Source organism: Pelecanus crispus, chromosome 1, assembly GCF_030463565.1.
Source record: "Pelecanus crispus isolate bPelCri1 chromosome 1, bPelCri1.pri, whole genome shotgun sequence".
NCBI lineage: Eukaryota > Metazoa > Chordata > Aves > Pelecaniformes > Pelecanidae > Pelecanus > Pelecanus crispus.
The window spans coordinates 39591480-39615024 of NC_134643.1; the positions used below are offsets into that span (position 1 = coordinate 39591480).

Sequence of the window (23545 nt, forward strand, 5' to 3'; positions counted from 1 at the left end):
AAGGTACTCAAACTCAGCTTCCCTGAAGTGCATGAATGAAACTTCAAGAAACTGCACTCCTAGTAATTCATACTAGAATCCAACACAAGCTCTTTTTTTCAGAACATATCCACATCTCTTAGCAATCACCAGATGGGATCCCAGTGTAACCTCAGGGAAGAAAACTAACAGCTTTCCCATCAAGTCATATTTGGATACGATCCAGTCACTGTTAACATATCCAAATTCATTAGGAGCCACTGAATCCAAACCCTGTTTAACACAGAAAGATACTTGGGAAAGATCATTTTGGAAATTATTTAATTTCCTTCCACAGCAAATTCACGTTACATCTAAAAGTGAACGAAAGCTGCGGGTCCTCTGTTTCTCATGAAACAATCTCTAAAGATATCAGGGCAGACCAGAAGTTGCATTCGTTAATTTACTTTTTTGTGTTAGTGAGGTTTCTGTCAGAAATAAGATCCTAAAATGTAGATTGTGAGTGAAAGAGAAAATAAAATAATAATAATTATTATCTTTAAAAAATTGTTTCAAATGTATTTAGAAGTTTAATTTACATTTGAAAAAGTTTTGCAAAAACTTTTTTGCACATTTTATTTTCATTTGTTGTTCCTTAATGAAAGCTTCTCTTTTTTTTTTTAAGCTTTAATCTTTGTTTCCAGGCAAACCAATAGCAAAATTCCCATTCACTGAAATTAGCAAGTTTAGATGCAACATAAATTTAGTTTATTTGTATAAATTTATGCAAATTAAATTTATACCTAACTTACTTTTTTCCAAGTATGAATCTATTTCTCCAAGTTAAGCAACATTTATTTTCTTATAACTTCAAAAATATTTTTCAGTTTTAAATATTATTCCAAAAATTCGTTCAACTGTGTCACTGTGTATTTGTTATTTAAATTACTGTTTAGGTAAAGAAACCTTGTTTTCTGTGGTTTTATTGCGGAGTGACTCTTGTACTTTTAAAATGTTTTTTCTCTCTAATTTTATATTATCTTGCTTGTATCTTACTCATGACACACATAAGACTTTTATTGTTCTCAGCTTCAATGATAGTTGAAGGAATGGGTGCCTTTGTTGTAAGTGTTTGTTGGCATAAGAACAAATTTTTTTTCTATGCATTCCTAAAAATAAAAACACTTCTTTTTTGTGAATGCATGGAAAACAGTTTTTGTAGTTTCAAAACTAATTCTAACCTAACACAAACAGCTATCCTTTTCAGTGTTTCTGAGGTTACTTTTAGAATTTTGAAAAAATCCAATTCATTTTTAACCATGTGAAACTGCTGGTTTAAATTATTGCACATCATTACGTTTGGACAATGAAAACAACACAGGCATTTTTACTTGTCTCTGGTCAACTTCACTTCTGGGTTTCCCTGACACAGTACCTTAGCTGAAATCACCACGTGGAGATTTTAAAATCCAAATAAGAAAAGCAAATATAAAAGAACTCTTTTCCCACTGAGTTTCTGAAATTTTCATTAAAACATTTCAGTTGATTGATAAAAGGCTTTTCAAGAACCTTCCTTTTAAAAACAAAACACTATATATCAGAAGTAGTCATGGATCCCTTTGTGTCCTTTTCTGGAAAAATGGCACGTTTAAGAAAAAAAAAAAAAGAATTAGATTGGGGAAGCATTTCCATCAAGTAGCACTTTTAGTCTATTTTTAGAGGATAACTGAATATCAGGAAAAATATGAAGTGATTTTATACGTTTAAATGTCACTCTTTAGTGGGAGAAAATATCTGATAATAATTCCAGCGTTTTTTCTGACGGCTGGGAAAACAGTGAACCTAAAAGCGCTAGAAATACCCACAGCAAACCCCCCGCAGCCCCTTGCAGAATACTGCAGCATTCTGCCGCATGCACCGCCTTGAGCGTTTTCCTGCGATTAATACCCGCCCCGATCGGAAACTAATGCTATTTCTTAAAAGGGGAAAAAAAAAAAAAAAAAAAAAAAAAAAAAAAAAAAAAAATATTGTGCGGGGTGTTAGAGCTGCGATTTCTCGCAGCGGTCCTTGGGCTGGGGACCCCTGCCAGGGCTGGGCTGGCTCCCCCGCCGCCTCCGGTGCCATCTACCGGGCAGCGGCTTCCAAAGCAAACCCCGGGCTGCAAGAAGGGTCCCTGCCCACCTCCCATCGCTCCTTGGAGGAAGGGGTCGTTCTTCACAGGCTTTTCCCCAAAATATCCAGAGATGGGCCGGTTAGTGATGCCAGTAATACGTTTAGGAGGTCAAGGTAGAGGAAAACATTACGGAATTTGGATGATGCTGTTATGGCCAGTGAAATGCCGAGATGGCCACCGGGGAAATAACGCTGCCTGGCGTCCTTTTTGCTTCCTCCTTCTCCTCCCATCACAGTTACAGGGCAATCACCAGACATGAAAGCACAGAGCCAGTTCTCATTGCTGGGAGTATCCGTCAGGAGCTTAGTGAGGAGTTAGGGGGAAAAAAAAAAAAAGCTTCTTTTCCACAGGAAGAAAAAGATTACTTCCCCGAACTAGCCTCTCTATGAGTAGCAAGGGATGAAATTGTGGAGATGAGCTCTGATAGCATGTGTTAAGGGTGTGCATTGGCTGTTAGCATCATACTGGTTAGCTAAGGAAAGAGAACTGCAATTTTTTTTGTTGGTTTTTTTTTTGGGGTGGATTTTTCTTAAGTTTTATAACAATCATTCTAAATACTGGACTCTTAGAGGGCTTAGCAGATTACACATTTCATTTTACACAGCAACCAAAAGAACAAAAAAAAAAAAAGAGATCCACATGCAATTTTCTCCCTCCAGAGAAAAAAAGAAAAGGCCTAGTGCTTGACATGCACTCAGTTACTTCTTTAAAAGGGACAGATAAAAACATAGGTGTCTGTATATAAAAACACCGTAACCTATATTGGAGCAATGGTTCCCAAAGCTCTTGCATCAACAGACCACCCTGTAATCTTCCCCATGGGCAATCTTACAGTCTGGTCTTACACTCAAGGAATTAAAAAATGTTCCTTTTCAACACAGTAACAGCCAAGGCTATGATGAGCAGTCCAGGCAACTGCTGGTATATGGACCACACTTGGGCTGCAGTTGCTCTAGAATAAAAGCGGCTAACCTCGTGTCGTTTTCACAAGAACTCAGACAATCTCAAGAATATTTAGGAGAGAAAAAATAACCACAGTGTCTGAGGGCACCGGGCTGGGGCTCAGGGGTGGGAGTTTGCAGCTCCACCATCAGCTTCCCACATAACCTGGTGCACTCCGGTCACCAGCTTCTTTGCATCCTCTGACAATACCACCTTCCAGGGGGTGCAATAAGTTTAGAAAAAGCAACGTATCAGGGCTTTCTAAATTGCTTCTCACAAGCACTTCAGTTTTAAATATATTTTTGCACATATTCTTTATATTAAGTGAACTAACTTGAACTTTGCATTTGGGGTGGGGATGTTCAGCAGCAGTAGTGGTCGCGATCCAAACCTGAGACTACAAGCAGGAAGCTGTTGACACACAGCCCTCCCTCTAATCCTTCTTAGAAATCTTTTGGACTCATTCGCAAGACAACCTGCAGCTCCGCTCTGCTCTGCACTGAGTTCTGCCACATTTGGCAGAAGCAAGATGGACAGAAATTAACTGTAAGGCTTGATTGTGCATCCTGGTCTGGCTCTATAAGAGATCCAAAAAGTTCTTGTTTCGTACGTACATTACAATCCATCAAAGCCAAGTTTACAGAATGTTAGTTGTCAAAGTAATTTAAAGACACAAGGTAGCAAGCCATAGCATGGAATAGGTGTTGCACCTATACATTATGCATTTCTCAGCTTTCAGAAAAGACACATTATACATGTTTCACATAACAGCTACAGGTAGGGAAGGATCTGTTGGACTGAGTTGGATGAGCAGTACTGAGACAACAAATGTGCCTTTGTTTTCTGAAATACTGTCCACAAACCGAATTCCTGGTTAAAAGCAGTTTGAAAATGCTATAAAAATCTACATCCAGACTTTAGAAGCCTTGCAAGAAAGTTAACTGCAGTTAGAGAAAAGATGCTAAATAATAGTTTACCAAACCAGAATAAAACTCATAACCTTCACAGTCTCCTGAAGAGTTGACTAGATTGGAAGAAAACAAGTCACGGATTGTTTGCTCTCAGTAGACAAGCCCCTCATAAAGCAGTCCTCATGCTACCTGTGTACAGGACCCCTGACACACAACCCTCGCTGCCATACCATGTCCTGTTTCTAACATTTCAGACCTTTTATATCAATATATATGCATCAGAAAAATTAAGAGACCTGCGAGAGCGATGTTAAAGTGATTGGGAAGAGGGAGAGGAGGCAGCGCAAAAAATCATCCTCTTCCCATTCTTTTCCTTTGAATATTGTTGCTATTGATAAGGGAAAGTTGAAATTGGGACCCTGGAGTAGTGTAGGAAGAATAAAAGGACAGTGGGCATGGGGGGCTCGTCACAACTGTGCAGTGCTTATTAAATGGAAGAAAGCCGTCAGTTTTCTCTCACTTTTAGCTCAGGAAAAAAAAAACCAAAAAAAAAAAAAAGAAAAGAAATCCCAATGACTATTTCTCCTGAAGCAGTAAATCATGAATTGGTCAGTGCAGCTGGAGAAGGGAGGGGGAACAGTTGAAAAGAAGAACCTCTTCCTGCAGCAGTGAGCTCTCAGACAGCTCAGTCCCCCCCGAAACCTCACCCGCAGATAAGTTAAAATTGATGGCAAAACCCTGGCCTGAAGAGAGCAATTCATAGCTATTGTTTCAGACTCCAATCATCCCCACAATTGCCATAACTCAATTAAGACCATGCCACCCAGAGCAACAGATTGCTTTGCACCTCTCAGAATTCTGCAATGCTAAGGCTGTAGTCCTATAATCTTTAATCCCAGACAAATTCACGCTACAAATCTGATACAGGTCAGACATCCAGCTTTCATCAAGTTTGCTAGAACTCAAGCGACTCCTTATGCTGCAGGAGGAAAAGGTAGCATAGTACAAACAGCCGCACAGTATAAAGCCTTTGTATAGATAAAGGAGGACTACTTTTGTTTAAAAAAAAAAAAAAAAAAGTGACCCTGTATCAGAGGAGCACTTTGCATCATGTGGCCATGACATTCTTCCTGCAGTACTAGACATCCCCAAAGCAGACTGAGTCTACTCTATGACCACAGCGTCAGCTGCAGATAAAGCCAAAGATAAAGCAAACTGAAAGAATCTGTAAAAGCTCACAGCTGACTACATGCACCAGCGGAGCCTACGCTGTCCAAGCGTTACAGCAAAACTTAACGGGGACTAAGAAAGAACATTGACCTCAATTATTCTAATACTGTACCCTCCACTGAATAAAACTTTCAAAACCACTATTCAATGCATTTGCTTGACCTAATCTCCTGAACCTCTCCCCATCTTCAAAATGCTGTCTTGCATGGTGGCTACGTTAAGAAAAGGAGCCCTTAGTGCCATAGGAGGAAAGGTGGCACACGAGAACACAGCTCAGCGCGCAGCGCTTCAGCAGGAGCACTGTCTCACGCAGCCCTGCCTTCCTCAGCTACTTGTTCCCAGTCTTGCATTGCCTCCTACTGACAACACTTTTTGTAGAGTAAGGCTGGAAACTGATCCAGTTAAAAAAAAAAAAAAAAAAACAAACCCAAACCAAACCAAAACCAAAAAACGGAGCGGGGGAAGGAGTATTTTCAGTGTATCTCAGCTAGATTAGTTCCCCAACCCACTTGACTACACGATGCAGAAAAGGTGTCCCAGAGCAGGACTGAGTTATCAGAAAAGCTGCGGAACTGCGCTGCCACCACCACCGGTTATTTTAGGCATCTGAAATAACTCACTTCAAAACCAAGTCCTGCATACTGTGTCAAAAAGGTCATCTTCTTGGGAAACTGCCAACAATCTGCAGGACATATAGCAATTTACTAATGCAGATTTTGTACTGTATACACCCCCCCACACACTTTATACACATAAACATTTCAATAAAATGACAATATTTAATTCTTTTTAGTTCTGGCATTTGTGCTTGTAGTTCAAACCTGCCTACGTTATGTCCCCTACCTGTCGTAGGTCCATGAAATGCAGCCAGCACAGCACTTTGCAGGTAGGCAGTAGAGTTACAGCAGTAGGGAGTTAACAGCGCTAGGAAGTTTCAACAAAGCAGTTTCAAAATAGCGCAGTTACACACTCAAAAAAACCCCACCTCTGCCAGTGCCATTTCAGTTATACAGTTTTAGACTACCATCAGTTTGTTTAATCAATTGCAAACTCTTCTCCCCCAATCACAACTTTAAAAACATTTTTAGATAAAGATCAACAAATTATGATATAATTAGAATTATGTTTAGAGGCAGATAGCTTACTTCCTAGGAAATCCCTCTATGGGCTTTTAAAACGTGTATTTCGGGCAAAACCTATCATGTTTAAATTCACCTTCTATTGTAAAGAAAGAATTAATTTTTTTTTTTCATCAACTGATCAAACAACGTGGTTCATATTCAGCAACGTAAATGGAATATTCAATGATGACTAAAAAGGTGGTATTCACGTTCAAAAATAGCTGCTCAAAGCGGATCTAAAGCAAATTCCAAATACAAAATTACAATATCCATATATAGTACATGCTGAAATCCTAGAAGGTAAAATTTCCCTGCTGCATCTGTGACTCAACCTCTGAGGTTACACCCGTGCGGCACATTTAGCCAGGTTCTTGCTGTCTACAAGCGAGCCTTCAGCCTGGATTACAGATCCCGCCCAGCCAGGCTCTCCAAATCCCTCCTGGCCCAGGGAGAGGTCCGCCTCACCAGGGCGAGCTCTGGTGATGCACACAGAAGAGTACAGCGGTACGAGACCAAGAGCTGCCTTCCAGTAAAAACTGGGGTTTACTCCTTCCTTATCCTCTGTTTCAGCTCAAAAATCAAACAGGATGTCTTAAAATATCTGCAGTTTAAGTGAACCTGTTTGACTTTATCCTGGACACCACGAAGGAAATACCTCACGCAGCCAGTATTGTTTCAGCTGGTAGATAAAACTCCGAAATAAAAGATCAGTGTAGCGTCTGCTGTCTCTCATTTGAGATTCAAATCCCTAATCTGGTCACAAAAGCAGTAGACTAATAAATTTGTGCAACAAAGCTCAGGGCTAGGTCATAAAAGCAGAAATAAGAAAGAGTATTCACTTGTGCAGATCATTTTCTCCTACAGGAAGGAGCAGGGGCAGAACTGGAACAACTCCAGAGAGAGGAGAGGATAAGGCAAGTACGGCAGCGGCAGCCTTGACTAAGATGAGACACAGGGTACAGCTGCGCACCTAAAGAATGAAAATAAACCGACTCTGAAGCCCTACACTGAAATGGGAGGACTTTCCCAGTTTGATTATCTCCCCTCAGGAAAAGCAGTCTGCTTTCCCACGAGCAGCTGCTTGAAAGTAATCTGATTTACAAACAAGCATGTCAAAAATAGCACTGTGCTCACTCTACAGAAAAACCCCAATTTGTTAGCACTTAAACCCATGAAGCTCCCCTCCACAACTCCCCGAAGCACAAATTAAGCAAAATACAGCCTATGTCATTAAAGTAGTAAAGAAATACAAACTGACTGTTCATTACATTCCATTTCTGGATAAACATAATTATGAACCTTAAAGAATACTTTCCTCCATATTAATTTTAATTTAATAATTTAATAATTAAATTAATAAAAATTTAATTTAATAATCAATTTTAAAGTAGCACTAATCTACATCCTAACATATTTGATACTTAAATCTAGATCCATTTACCTAATAAAAGAAAAAAAATTACTTGAAAGCAGCATCTGTTTTTTAGTGGGGGCATTATCAACTTAATTGGAAATATTTTTAAAGTACGAAGTTATTAATGGCATATAATTTGATAAACTTTGATCTATACACTTTACCAAGTTCCATTAACCGTCAATGTATGTGAAAACAGAAGGTGCACTGGTATTTCCTCCAACACCTTTGTAGTTCTTTACCTGAGCAACAGAATACTTTTCCCTTAATAATAAAAAACCCCACTGGTATTTTTCCAAAAACCCAAAATTTTCTATCAGGTTGAATTCATACTGGATTTTAGCACAGTATAAGCTACTGTAATTACTTTAAAAAGAGTAAATCCTATTTCCTATGCCCAAGTTATCACAACAGACACATATCACAATTTGTGGGCAATTACAGAACACAGATCCCATCTTGGATGAAGCGGGACAAAGGTTATGCTCCGTACCGATGAATGGTACTTCGACAGGCAACATACGGCAGGACTGGTACTGTAATTATTTCCATCCTTGAAATGAGAGACATTTTTAAAACACAAGCTTTCAGGGCAACTAATTCTTGCATCTGTCATCACATGTTATTGCCGAGTAATATGCAACCAACTGTAGCTAATCACATATAAATGGCATCTGTTACGCAGTCAAGCAATATTTTATCCTATGCCCACGTTGTAAAGCATGATAGATGAGTACCATTTTAAAAGGAATAAAAGGCTACTGAAAATACATATGGAAAAGCAAATTCTCATTTACTTTACTAAAACTTGGAAAACGTCTCAAATAAAACCACTTTATTTCCAATCTGTGCATTTGCATTCTCTCATATTAATAATAAAAGAATCAGTTTTACTTTCAGTTATTTAGTTCCTACAATATTACAGTTACAGACAGCAGTGAAGTACTTCTTTGTTCCAACAGCTTTCTCTTTGCGAACTGAAGTCAGACGGACACTTCGTCTTTCTACTTACACAAGTTTCACGAAGCCTTAGCGTTGATTTCAGTGTATAATCTCTTTTTAAGTTACACATTAAAAACCCTTTTTTGTTAATTACCAGATGTTAAAGGCAACGCAAATTGGTGCAACAAAAGTAATTTTACAGAAGAATTTAAAGGATATGGCAAGTTTACAGAATCCTTTGGTTTAAATTTACTAGAAGACAAGTTATGTTGACACAGACCACAGTACAAAAACCACTTACAGTTTCATTATTTTTCGGATTTCCTTTATCATTTTCACCGTTCACAATATAAAAGATGGAGACCCTCCCCCCCTCAAGAAAACAAGATAACCAGACACTTAGTCTATTCAAAGGCACTCAGCTTGCTTTTTGTATTTTTTTTTTTTTTTTAACATTTGGCAGACACCAAGTTGATATTGCTTTCATTGTTCGTTGGCCTAACAGTCTCTTCAAAAGTTCACTCAACACAATAAATTATACTCAGTGGCCAAGCACAAAAATATCATCTACTTATTTGGGATATTTATTTTGCAAGTATAATACTCATGATCTTACAAAACTCTGATTTTACCAGACTAGGCCTTTGGCCAATTTTGATTTGTTTTTCCCTTTAACACGCTGTGCCTTAAGCTTCTTTCTCTGCCTGGAATTCATCCATATCGGGTACTGTCCATGCTGGTCTAGAAGAGTTTTTTTGTTTCGTTTGTTATCTACGTCCATTTTGCAGTCATCTGAAAAAGAAAGGTATCTATAGTGAGTAAAATACATGAATCAGATTCACAGAAGCTGTTTTATTACTAGATTCCTAAAAATATCCCTAGCCACAACAGTATTTGTACGTAGAGAGCTGAAGGCTTTGTACACTGAAAGTGCTTTCCAAACCAATACAACTGCAACCCAGGAACTTCAACGGCTGATAGTAAATATGCAGAATTTTCCCTAAAGGCCCATGTCTGGGCAAAGCACCTTATTTTTTAGTCTGCCATCTGTTCCAATACTGTGTCTAAAAACATTGTGTGTGGTCTCCATCAAAAGCTGCAACCATACAGGAAGCCATAGGCTTACTGAAACACATGCACAATTAAATACTTTCTATGACGTAATGTTTAAGATCTGTTCTAAAAAATCAAACTAGTTTGAGTGGAAGATGAAGACAGGTAGAGAGAAGAACAAAGAGAAAAGCTGAAATACAATGACAGTATAAAGCATGAGCCAGTGATGCTACATTTGCCTCAAAAAGTGAGCACGAGGTCACATCTAATATTTAGAGACAGAAATAGAGGATTAATCTCTAGGATCAGGAAGACTGCCTGTGACATGGTTGCTCCCAAGAATGGCGTCCCCAGCTGGATAACACCACATGAATGTCACGTCTAGATGAGACAAGGCTACAAGAGGAACACCTTGTTAAGTACAGATTTGAACTGCACTCTGCTATTTAATTTCAGCTCTGTTTCCAAATGTCGTGGTTTAGCCCCAGCCAGCAACTAAGCACCACGCAGCCGCTCGCTCACTCCCCCTACCCCGATGGGATGGGGGAGAGAATTGGAGGAGTAAGAGTGAGAAACACTCCTGGGCTGAGATAAGAACAGTTTAATAATTGAAATAAAGTAAAATAGTAATGCTAATAGTAACAGTATAATAATGATAATAATAATAATGATACACGAAGCAAGTGATGCACAATGCAATTGCTCACCACCCGCCGACCGATACCCAGACAGTTCCCGAGCAGCGATCGCTGCTCCCCGGCCAACCCCCCCCAGTTTATATACTGAGCATGACGTCATATGGTATGGAATAGCCCTTTGGTCAGTTTGGATCAACTATTCTGGCTGTGCCCCCTCCCAGTTTCTTGTGCGCCTGGCAGAGCATGGGAAGCTGAAAAAGTCCTTGACTAGCATAAGCAGTACTCAGCAACAACCACAAACATCAGCCTGTTATCAACATTCTTCTCCTACTAAATCCAAAACACAGCACTATGCCTGCTGTTAGGAAGAAAATTAACTCTATCCCAGCCGAAACCAGGACACCAAACCATCCATGTGTAACCCTAAAAGCTTTACCATGAGTTTTTACAGAGAGGAAAAAAGACTTTTTTATGTTGTGCCTGTCTGATGTCGGGAGACAAAGCTCATGAGGAAAAGGCCAACATGCTGCTTCAATAGTTGAAGCATGCTGATAGTCTACAGAGATCTGCACCAGAGATGGGTTTAGGGAGCCCTAAAGTTGGGATACGAATACTTGAGGGTCAGCAGAGAATCAGCCCAGGGGCCTACTGCCTGCTGGCACAACCAAAGGTTGATCCAGCATGGGACAGGCAGCAAAAGAAGTCCCCGCTCCAGAAAGCTCCCGAGACATCAGAGAAACACAACAACGAAGCCTTCTTAACAGCACTGTTTTCCAAATGTCATAGGAGAGATGGCCTCCAACAACACAACACAAAAAAAAACCCCAACATCCCAAGAAAACCAGCTCTATGTACAAAAGCTGCTTCTCCAATTCCTGTCCTATCATATGATTGAGGTTAATCTGTTACATGAATTTTGACTGCAAAAAAGCACATCCACAATAAATGTCAGCTGCAACATTAACTAAAAGAAATACTCTGGGACAAAAAGTACCAGTTGTTCACACAGCACAACGTTTTCATCATACTACCCTATAGCATCCTTGAGATTGCAATCAGTAACAGGAAGAAACCTACTGAACAGGAGTGGTCCAAGGACATAAAGAAAACCTATCAAAGGGGTTAAAAACAAAGAGAAAAGGACCAAGGAAAAAAAAAAGCTATAAAAGTAGGTTATCGAAGCAGACTCAATGGATATGATTATCTTGCAAAATACGTGCATGCCCACAAAGTTTTAAAAACAGCTACAAAACCATTTTTGACCAAAGCCTAGCCAGCCCTTCCATTATTTTTTTTTCCTAACAACAAAAAATAAAATTAAAAAAAAAAAATATCAGTGTGCTGTAAAAAATACCTTAAAGTAACACAGAAAAATGTCCCTAATATACACCTATATACTTTCTTAGGCTGGAAAATTATTCACCTATCTATGGAAAGTGTGTATTCTGGATGAAGCTTTCCTCTACTTCAGTCCTTATAACATTTGGTGATATAAACTCCCTTGTGTCCACAGTGTTGAAGTGTCCTCCCAAAGAAGACACTATTATTTTCACAAAACTTGTAGTTGCTTTGTGAAATATATATATTCTTGGGTATTTCTGAGGCTGCCAGCTCTCTACAAAGGCCAAGTGAAATTGTAGAAAAGTTGCCAGCAGACTTGGAAGGGGGTGCAGGAATGACAGATAGCCAGGCATTTGCTTCAGAAACTAGGTTTAAGACAACAACGTTTCCTCCAGCATCAGTATCAGAAGGCTGGCTAAGTTTGAAAACATTTTGGAAATCCAATTCTAACAATCCCGTAAGAACAACTTTTACATCTAGTTTATGGGACAAATCAGAACCACAGATAAAATTACAAATTATACACCAAGCTACCCACAACTGGGCAACTATTTTTATGTAGCATTCTATTTCCATTTTCAATAGCTTACAGCCTCTGCTATTCAACCTCACACCACCTCCCTGTCTTTTCTAACTTCTGAAACACTGACAAAATTGGCTGCGTGACTGACAGCAATTACTAGCATTATTTCATATCCCCATTGTGGTGTCTTAAGAGACTTCTGCATGCCACATAAAGAGCTCACATCAGCAATATCCTAACAGCTTCAGTGGCATAAATTGGAGAAGCAAAAAGGACCATGATTTAGTTTGGACTGCAGTTCTGGAAAGAGAAGGTGTCTTTCTGACCCCTGTCCTGTATACAGCTGTTTAAAACCTTTGTTTCCACTTCCTGGGTTACTGCCTTTACAGATTACATCCTGTTCAAGGAACAGAGTGGAAGATGGCATTATCTGTAGACACCCAATACCACCCACGCCCGCACCATGTGCAATGCAGCATTTATCAGCATACAAAACCAGGGTCCCCACTACCCTTACCTTGAGACAGTACATTTAAAAAAGGGGAAAAAACCTCACTCTATTCTTGATAAAATCCCTATAAAATTACTTTAGATTTAGGTCCAACTTTTAGATGCTTATTGTCCTCCTTAAACTAGGAGGGAAATTGTATCCTACCTCCTGTTTAACAGCAAATATAATGCTGTGATTGGAGCAACTGCTATGTGATGAGTCTTCACTCACCTGGTGTCTTCACAAAGAAATCTCTCTCCATAAGATACTACATACTTTAAATCAAACGTTAATAAGCTTGTTCCACAAGCGAGAGGATGCAGTGTAGGAGGCAATGTTGTGAAATGACCAGATTCAATGACTCAATAGCATCTTTTGGCTTTAAAAGAGAAAAGATTTGGTTTTTCAACTCGCTATTCTCAAGCTGTAACAATCGTTAAGTCTGATCACGACAGCGAAAGTGGCAGGAACAATAATAAATTTACCGCAGGACGTCCCTGCACGTGGCTGGTTGCAACAGAAGAACCGGTAGAGTGAAAAACACGGTAGAAACGCGACCGAGGCCGGGGGGGGGGAGGGAGGAAAAGCTAGCCGGGCACTCCAAGGGCAGGGCTTGGGCAACCCAGCGCCGTGTGAGGGCCGGCGCGGGCACCGCGGCCTCCGCGGGCCCCGAGCCGCTTCGCCAGCGGGGCCCTTCCCGTAACGCCAGCGCCGCCCAGCGAGAGCCCAACTCACCCCCCCGCTCCAGGACTTTCTGGGGCGGCAGCACAGTCGCCACCTCCTTGACCTCCTCCATGACGACATCCGCGTTGGTTCCCAGGATCTTCTTCAGCCTCTCCAGCTCCTTGGGCGCGTTCTTCTTCCTCTTCTCCGCCCGCATCTTCCTCTTCCATTTGCTCCTCAGGCTCTTCGCCATGTCCTGAGGGGAAGGAAGAGGGGAAACAGTGAGGGGCGAGGCAAGCGGAGGGCGGAGGAGCCGTTACGGCGGCGCGGGCGCCATTACCTCGGCTGCCACCCTCCCAACGGCCGGGCAGCGCGCGGACACGGGCGGCCGCCCTCCCCCCGCTCCCCCCGGCCGCGCACGAGGCCCACCGCCCTACCCCTGCGCGCGGCTGCTCTCCCTCTCCGCGCAGGCGCCGGCGGACACGTGAGGCCCCGCCCCGGCAGGGCCGGCCCAGCGCCCCGCCGCCGCTACCGTAACGCTCCGAGCGAGCGCGCCCCCGCCCTCCCCGCCCGCTCCCGTTGCCGGCCGCCACCAGCGGGAGGAAGGCGAGCCCCGACTCGCCCCGCCGCCTCCCTACCCCGTCCCGGCTGCGAGCACCGAGCCCTGTGCTGCGGGTGGGGAATAACGCCCAACCCCCGCTGCGTCCAGAGGGCGGTGGGGGAAAAAAATGAACACGTGCTTCATGGCTAGGGAAAAAAGTGAAGTTTTATCGTTACCCTACTGCCGCACCTTTCTTAGCGAAACCCCAAGACAGAAGAGAGGAATCATCACACTTGCTGAAAGCAATTTGCGGTTGAATTCAACAGCCTTGGTCAAGCTGTTGTTGCTCCAATACTGTGTCCAGTTGTGGGCCCCTCAATACAAGAATGACATGGAGGTGCTGGAGCGTGTTCAGAGAAGGGCAACGAAGCTGGTGAAGGGTCTGGAGCACAGGCCTTATGAGGAGCGGCTGAGGGAACTGGGGTTGTTTAGCCTGGAGAAGAGGAGGCTGAGGGGAGACCTTATCGCTCTCTACAACTGCCTGGAAGGAGGCTGTAGTGAGGTGGGTGTTGGTCTCTTCTCCCAAGTAGTTAGCGATAGGACGAGAGGAAATGGGCTCAAGCTGCGCCAGGGGAGGTTTCGATGGGATATTAGGAGAAATTTCTTTATTGAATGAGCGGCCAAGCATTGGAAGAGGCTGCCCAGAGAGGTGGTGGAGTCACCATCCCTGGAGGTGTTCAAAAAATGGGTAGATGTGGCACTTTGGGACGTGGTTTAGTGGGCATGGTGGTGTTGGGTTGATGGTTGGACTGATGATCTTAGAGGCCCTTTCCAACCTTAATGATTCTATTCTAGTTTTACTTTCATTAAAAAATAATCCAGCCACCAAGCCAGGAAACATGAAATTAATTATTACTCTACCCTTAATTGGTTTAGTGGTGGACTTGGTAGTGTTAGGTTAATGGTTGGACGTGATGATCTTAAAGGTCTTTTCCAACCTAAATGATTCTATGATTCTAAGTTCCAGGATGGAAAGCATATGTGGTAGGACGCGGGATGTTTCCCAAGTACTGCATCGCCTTTTTGCTAACCTCTTGCTGACAGGACACACAAGCAGTTAACAATACCTCAACTTCAACACTGAATATGAAGTAAGAAAGCCTTTCAAAATTGTTCTTACCCTGCCTGCCATTCCAGGATTCCAACAGCCTGGAAAACAGCCCCTGTCACGGCACCCTGCCTGCCTGTCCAGCGAGGGTTGTTGTTGCAGTGCTTGTTCTCGGCGCCCTGAAGTACTCCAGCCTCGGCCGCAAGAACAGACTAAAGGTTTTCCAATTTTTATTGACAGACAATTAACCTTAATATACACAAGTTGCTAAAATGCAAGAATCCATCTCCAAATGATTTCTCCCAACACTGAAAGATGGGCAATAAATAATACTTAAATGAAGAACATTTCCTTTAATTGTTTTGATACCCTCCCAGCTTATGCAATAATCTGACAGCCCTTAACAAGAACAGAGTATCTCTGTTAGAGACAGCATTCCATTTTACCAAACAAAAAACAGAAAAAATTTTAGCTTAGTAAAACATTGCACAATGATAAACTCAGGATACCCTTATGCGGTACACACACTTATAATCCCAAAGGAAACATTTCCAGCAGCTACAGAACAGCAGAGAGAGGCTTACGCTGGAGCAATCAGAAGTTGGCAAACATTTTGATTGTGAGTTATGTCAGGTGCAAATTAAGTGATTAAAAAAGGGACTGAAATGATGACAGCATGTTAACTACATAAAATACATATTCTAGAGAAGAACTTCAGCTACACAAAAAGCCTTCTTTTTCCTCAGGAGGGATCAATATTCATGGAATGAAAAAGCAATAAAGATTCAGTCTCCAGAAGACAGAACTACACAGTTTGTAGATCATCCAAACATTATTTAGGTACTTAACTTTTAAACTATAGTCAAACCATACCACTTTTGACTATTTTTTATTAAATGCTTCCAGTAAACGCAGCAGGTGTAAGAACAGATTGATGATGTCCAAGTAGAGATTGATTGCAGCCAGTATGTACTCTTCAGGGGATAATTTGTGCATCAGCAAATGAGTGTCATAAATAATAAATCCACAGAACAGAAGAGCTCCAGCAGCAGCAAACACCAACTCTATTGTCTCACTGTAGAAAAACAGCTGGAGGCAAAGGAAACATGAAAAAAAAAATTGTAAACTTAATTTTCTTTTTAATATTAAACTCCCTGCATAATGATATGCCACACTTAAAACAATGATACACACTGTCTTTTTACTGTTATGTACACACAAATACAGTATTACAATGACATTTCAATGTTCTTTCATATAGTCCCCAGTCACACAATCTCTTTAACGGAGTAAAAGTGCCTCCACTTAAGGAAGCTCTGGTCTCCAAAATGTTAACAACAGCACAAAAATTAGAAAAAAAAAAAAAAATTAAAACCCAAATCTCCTTCCCAGTGTCTCAATCAAGTAGTGGATCAAGACTGATAAATTTTGTCAATCAACACAAATACCACTTTTACATTAGCAAGAACAGCATCCAACAAAAATTTGAATTGGAAATGAATGGTTGAAAGATCACCAGCATGACCTATAATAGTAAAGGATGTGGTTAGCAATTTTCTTTCACTAAGCTATATTGGACTGTCCAAAACCTTTTTGTTATACCAGAAGTTAGTTAGATTTATATTAAAGAATATTTTTTAACCTTGAACACAAGGTATCTTACCCTCAGGAAACCCGAGAAGATTAAAATCCACAAACAAGCAAAGAGGCTGGGAAAAAAAAAAAAAGAAAACCTGTGAGCAATAATTTCTTTTCTTTTAAATTTTACTTCAAATCTCTTCCCTTCCTATAAAATCTCCTCACAATATATTTGGTAAGTACGTATCCATAATTCTTATATGCCAACTGTTCATTGGTATCAGCAGTGAAACTTGGTTTTATAAAGCTGTCAAAAGTTACACCCTAAATTGACTTTTTTAAAAATACTTGAAGCAGCTCTCTTCTGTCTCCATGAAAAATCCAGGTGAACTAGTCTTCTAGTATAATACTATGGTTTTACAAATCATAATCACAGGAAAGAATTTCTTACCAAGAAAGCAGAGCTGCATAAAATTAATAATTTAAGATAAAATACACCCTCACCATTCCCTTGAAGCAGGTTCTATTGACCTGTATTCATTATTATATCTGCAGAGCTAGCTTTAAAACCAGGAAAAACTAGCTTAACAACAACAACAAAAAAATCATCAATATGACAACATACCCTGCTCCGAATTTGCTGAAGTCTCTCTTTGACTGCAAGGTGTATGCAGTCAGTCCAAGAAATACAGCAGTAGTAAGAATAAAGGCTTGCAAGACGATGGACACGTCATAGAAACTCACTATAAACAGAAAAAGTAGATTATCATTTAAAGAACACTACAGTATGGATTTACTAAGTTATCTTTAGAGGAAACAGAAGTTTAAACTTTCAGAGACAGGAAAAGAAAATCTTAACTGCAAACAAAAAAGTAAATTATGCATGAACTTGTCCTTGCACTTCAAAATCGTGACCATAGGACTCACAGACCCTTGCACTAGCTAAGTTTGACATTTATAGTATGGCTGTAGCTTCTTAAATGGGGATAACAGATCTTCCCTACTCACAATAAAAAAAGAAATAAAAGAAAAAAAGAAGTATTTTACAGCTAGATATGTGAGATCTTAAGGAAAAAACTATCTGAATTTTTCATGATACTGAAACAAGGCGGGGGAAATCACAACACAGTCAGTCCTCTGTAAAGGCTTATAAAAGTTTTGATTGGGGCGTAGGAGGGTAAAGATAAGAGAAATGAGTGGAACCTTTTTTCTTCCCTCCTTAAGCTTTCCTTTCCCCAAACAACTTTTTTTTACAGGAGATCATAGGCTACCATGAAGACGTTTCATCTTATGCTGGAAGCTATAGTGCAAGGTGATGCCATGGTTTCTCCACACACTGCCCCACCTCAACCCTGACAACCAAGTACAGACTTCTCCAAACTCAAAGTAATTCCCTTGGAGGAAACAGAGGGGAAAAATCAAGCTTATTTCACTTGCAGATCAGCTCTGCTGAGAGCTGTCTTATAGGAAAGAGCATTGCTAGCTGTACTGAAAGAACGGACGGCACAACTCATTTCTCACTTCAGGTTTATAGAGTTTCAGTTCTGGATCAGAATCCAGTTTTCTCCCTTGATTCCCTGGTTTTTGCTAAACTCACATCGCTGTCACTAAAATGTTCAAATGGGATTTATTATCACTTTAGTCACATCTAGGAATCTCAGATGGCAATTAGTACAACAGACTGGATTCCTTTTCCAATTTCTGTAAGGAATCAGACAATAGGATGGCTACCATTTACCTGTAATGGCAACTGTCAGTGCTTCCAGTATGGTCTACAAAAGGTAAAAACAAAAAATTACAAGAACAAAAAAACCCACAAAACACTTTACACAGAGACTTCACATACAATAAACCCCATTCTGCTACATAATCCCAGCATGCATTACATTAGCTCTCTTGTTAAATCTTTGTATATGAAAACATGTTTAATTTTCAACAAGAAAATGGCACTCATCCTGCCTTACTGTGCTGGAAGTTGTGGTGTTACATAAAAATAATATAAACTGAAGACGAAAGAGAGACAGCCCCTACAGAAAAAAGCCATTTTCTACTCAAAGCACACAGCATTCTTACCACACTTCTTACAAACTATTCAAGGGGCTATAAAATTTCTCAGAGCTGCTATTAGATATGAACTGTTTTCAGCTTTTTGCATGCTTTTCAACATTTGAAATACTTTCATCCAACACTCTTAGTATCTCATGAGCTAAGCGTCTGCATCAATTTCCTTTTCTCACTTGTCCTTCTTTTGAAACAGCTAACAAACATATTATTGATGTCTGTGCTGAAGGCTAGTATGGGCCCTGAGTTTTTTCTAAAAGATAATTTCAAATTAAGTTTCATTACAATAAAAGATGAGAAAAGTACCTATGGCATGAACCAAGAGGTCAGAAATAACAGAACATTTAACCCATATTTTGTTTAAACCAATTTATCACACACAGATTGGAATCATTCTATTCCTACACAATGTAATACTGAAACTGTCATACCACAAACTCCCACACCACATTTGGTCAAACTATTACATCACTACTTGTTGCAGCTGAACTCATTTAAAGTTTTTAAAAGTTTTACTCTCCTGCCAGAGTTCCAAAGTCAGGAAGCATATAACTGCGTTACAATTTGAACAGTCTATTTACATACACAGCAAAGCTGTCTTCCCTTTGTATCACAAATACAATTTAGGCAACTCCTAAAGCATCAAATTTCCAATGATGCCACTGTGACTTCTTTTCAGAAGATTGATTTGCTACATAATCCAAAATATCCCAGAGCAACAGTTAGCCCGTATCTACAAATGTGCAACATCAGGCAGGAGACTGAAATTTGAGGACAGCTGACTGACCTGCCTGTGTTGGAAACATGCTCAGAATTTAGCATCAAAAAGACGACAATTAATGAAATAAACACATATGACTGGTTGCATTTGGATCTCCGCTAGAGGTTGTCCATCAAACAAATAAGGTAACAGAAATGCCGCCTCCTTTGCTTTTTCATAGCAAAATCACTGACATCAACAGAACAATGAGAGCAGATAGATATATTTACAGACACATACACACACAAAAGCTTGCTCAACCCGATTCCAAGTTCTAACACTTGCTAAAAAGACACTGGAAGAAACCTGAAGTAGAGGCTATCTAGGAACAACCTGTGGATAGAACCTCCAAAAAATAACTCAGAACTTCGTAAGTGTAGAGCCACCACTAGTTTGCTTCAAGGATTTCATCACAATGAAAGATATTCTAAAGACTATTAAAACTGAATTTTTGTAAATACTTACAAATCCAAAAAGCAGGTATAAATTAACAGGATGCTGGTGTCTGTAGAGGGTCAGTGCCACAATGATAGCCAAAGATCCAAACCCAGATATCAAAAGCAAGGCAGGCCTGTAAAGTTTCATACAAAAAAAGTCATGAAAATTAAAATAAAATATCTGGAAGAATAGAAAACAGTTTATATAAAACCAAGTTTTTAAGTGATCACCTAGATACAGATACTGCTCTGTATATCCAAAGTAAATGTAAAGCAAGTTTTACGATAAAACTGCTCTAAAACATACCACCACAGATAATCAGTTAAAAATAGTACAGTCACAAGTAAAGACAATTTTTTCATACTGAAGCTGAAGACTGCCCAGGAATCCATCACTTGGAGATGAACCCATATGAAGAGGAAAATCCATGTGTACTAAACTAACAGTATTAAAGTATATGCAATATTTTGCCTATTAAGAACTCAACATACAGAGAACTGTTTTTTGTAAGCACCTGAATGCAACAAACATGGGCACTAACTGCACCAAAGAAAATCACTACTGACCAGTACGTATTGCTATAATTAAATCATTCAAGCAGCCCTCCCAAGCAAAAACTGGACCAAAATCAAACACAAAATTACAACAGTTCTAAGTGAGCAGGGCAATTTTACATGATCAGATTTAAGTAGAAAACTGTAGTTTTACAACCTCTGTTGTATACACTACAGCTTATACAGAAACTTTCATACAGTGTTTGATGCTTCTTTTTTATCTGGGCTTTGAAGTGAAAGTAAAAGTAAAGTCTGTGAGTGCACTTGGGGGAAACCAGAAACTGGACTCAGTGCTCTCCTCCTTTCCCCAGCTGTTCTTTTCCCCTGCCCATTCACCACAGTTTGGTTTTTCAGACTTGTTTTTTTTCCTCATGAAAATCTGAGAGGCAAAAAGAAGCAAGCCCACCAGAATTTCAGCAGATTAGTTTTCAGGGGAAAAAACAAAGTAAGATGGGGGAGAGGAGGAGGAGGGGGGGGAAGAGATGGACTGGAGTAAGACATGATTCAGCTTTTTGGAACAGGTACCTATAAACAACAGCATTCCAAACAGATTCTAAAAGCAGATACTCAGACCACAAAACAAGAAATATTAATAATTGAGATGTTCTGCAACTGATGGATAGGTTTTCATAGCGTCAATATTAAAATAAGCACTATTAATAAAGTGTTGATTAAAATAAAGTTTAATGATAGTAATAAAAATAAATTTTAATAATAAACCAAGAAGAAAAATGTCAGAAAAGTTCTTTCCTAATCAGGTTACAAAATTTCTATTTCAGAATCAAAACACAGGGTATAAAAATGATTAGGAATACTGAATTGTTCCAGAGCAACAACTACATAAACTATACTTAACACATGATAAACAGCCCCATTTCATTTTAGTATTTACCTTTCGTGAACAAATGCCTGAACTCCAGTAGAGTACAGAAAAATGGCAGATGTGACTGTGGTCAAAAGAACTTGAATGGAAAGAATGCTGTAGACTTTCCGTAGAAAAGCTAGAATAAGAAAAATGAAATCACTTTTCAGTCACAACCAGTAAATCAGATACAATTTTTCTGTTTGATGAGGAACCATTAGAAACTCTTTATTCAGTGAAAAAGCACAGAGCAAAGCGGTAAGAAGCCATTTTTCCTTAAAAAACTGACACAGTATTCCAGCCAAATCACATTTATTCCTGGACATCATTATTTAAACAATAACAATGATGACAAAAAAAATACAAAAAAACATTTGCAAGGAATTTGCTTCAGACTATTTTAAAAACTACATACACCTAATCTCACTAAGAAATTACTAACAGAATACCTTCTCCATCACGTTACTAGTATCTAATGAACCTAAATGAAGAAAGGTTAACTTGGAAGTTCTGTGGGAGACAGAAAGAGCCACAAAAGTTTAAAAAGGAAAAACTTTTACAGTACTATCTATTTGACCTTCCACCATGTTAGATATTGTTTATCATCATTTGCAACTTACATTGTACTGAATGGATATCTACAGATACAAACTGCTAGGGAAAAAAAAAACAAACCCAGAATTAAGCTAACAGTCTTCATAATTCTAGAATTATGAAGAGTGGAGAGTGGTTCAGGACATACAGATATTCTCTGTTCTGAATGGAAGGAGACCAAGTCCATTAGGCAAAATGCTCTGAAAGGAAGAATAAGCTTACAGTGAAAATCAATTCAGTTTTTAATAGCACAGCCTAAATAAGTTTAAGAGCATGTACTGAGAAGCTGAACTACCTGCCTGCAGCAAGTAAAGTTAAATATACTTGTAAGCCATGAGGGACTGGGGCCTGTTCTGTTGCAATGAACTGAACAAAGCTAGATGTAGCCTGCTAGGCAGCATAGCCTTCTCCCCACATTATTAAATGCATCAGCAATTTTGCTAATGGCAATATCGCTTTCATATTTCCTATGGCATCCTTTATTTTCCAAAAGGATAAAACTGTATTTTTATAGGAAGAGATCTGCTCTTTATCAGAAATATCTAATAAAAAATTCACAGCACACAGCTGTTTTTATTCCAAGATGTATCTGATAACAGTATAACTATTTCAGCAAGGATTAATAATTAGAAACCTTCTACAAGAGTATTCAATGCATTTGAGACCTGCACATTAACAGCAAAGCAGTATTTCATGGTGACCAATACAACCTTATAACACAAACGCTACAGAAGAGACAATATTTTAACACCTCACAGAAAAAAATTCAAATCCCTCAGTCTCCTGGTTAAAATACTGTAATTTTGGGCACCAATTTTAGCTTTTATACATGTTATGTATATTGTTCGGGCTTCAAAATGCATCACTCTGGGGAAAATCAAGTCTGAATCTATATGGGTTTCATCCCTCTGATAAAAAAGACCCGCCTCAGGTCTGAGAAATGAAAAATGAGAAAATGCAGTCTTTTGCCGGCCGCCCATCTTTCTCTCACCCTCGACGCTAAACCCGGACTAAGCAACGCCCTGGCTCCCCAACTCACGGCCTTTACCCAGAAGGTTAAAACATTGCGCAGAACCTGAATTCAGCTGAACGCCACAGGCGATGGGGTTAACAGAGAGGAACCTGTTGGGAGCACTGGGGCGCGACACCCCTCTGACCGCCCGGCAAGGGGAGGCAGCAGGGGCTGCTCCCCAAGGGCTGGGGGGGCCTAAAAGGGGGGAGGAATTCGTCGGGGAGGCGGCCTTGCTCCTCCCCTGCCCCAGTCCCTACCCATGCGGATGTGGACGCTGGCCGAGGCCACGTTGGTGCCATAGTTGAAATCATCTTCGATGGAGCTCCGCGGATAGAGCTGCTCCGCCGCCGCCATCGCCGCCGCCTCCCACAACGCCGACAACGGCCCCGCTTCCGGGAGAGACAGTCGCACCCCGCACCGCCGAGCAGGGCCCTGGGTCGAGCGGCCGAGCTCGTCGATCGTGGCGGCCCGCCTTCCCAGGGGGCGCTGCGGCAGCGGCCCTGCCCCACGGCGGCGGCGGCGGCGGCGGCGGCGGTAGCGGTAGCGGTAGCGGTAGGGGTAGGAGCGGCGGTTCGGCCTGCGCCTCGGCCTCGGGCTGTTCGCGGCGCCGGGCCGTACCCGCCCGGTCCTTCCCCGGT

General features: G+C 40.5%; 2 protein-coding genes across 7 annotated transcripts; both read right to left on the minus strand.

The window, feature by feature from the left end:
* Positions 1–8536: 8536 nt before the first annotated feature.
* On the minus strand, positions 8537–13869 carry LLPH (LLP homolog, long-term synaptic facilitation factor). Its single transcript, XM_075716103.1, has 3 exons — positions 13837–13869; positions 13472–13655; positions 8537–9483 (listed from the first exon to the last, which is right to left on the minus strand). The coding sequence occupies exons 2-3, from the start codon at positions 13650–13652 to the stop codon at positions 9320–9322; spliced, it is 345 nt and encodes a 114-aa protein (XP_075572218.1). The 5' UTR covers positions 13653–13655; positions 13837–13869; the 3' UTR covers positions 8537–9319.
* Positions 13870–15261: 1392 nt separating this feature from the next.
* Positions 15262–23287, minus strand: TMBIM4 (transmembrane BAX inhibitor motif containing 4). Of its 6 annotated transcripts, none has more exons than XM_075720788.1 (9): positions 23165–23196; positions 22044–22095; positions 21922–21952; positions 21332–21440; positions 19913–20018; positions 18365–18398; positions 17252–17369; positions 16712–16757; positions 15262–16137 (listed from the first exon to the last, which is right to left on the minus strand). In XM_075720788.1, exons 2-9 carry the CDS (start codon positions 22080–22082, stop codon positions 15931–15933), a joined length of 690 nt encoding a protein of 229 aa, XP_075576903.1. In that variant the 5' UTR covers positions 22083–22095; positions 23165–23196; the 3' UTR covers positions 15262–15930. The 6 variants fall into 6 exon arrangements, with proteins under 6 accessions (XP_075576903.1, XP_075576912.1, XP_075576917.1 ...); XM_075720797.1 differs by lacking the exon at positions 23165–23196 and adding an exon at positions 22971–23001; XM_075720802.1 differs by lacking the exon at positions 23165–23196 and adding an exon at positions 22191–22212.
* Positions 23288–23545: the final 258 nt, after the last annotated feature.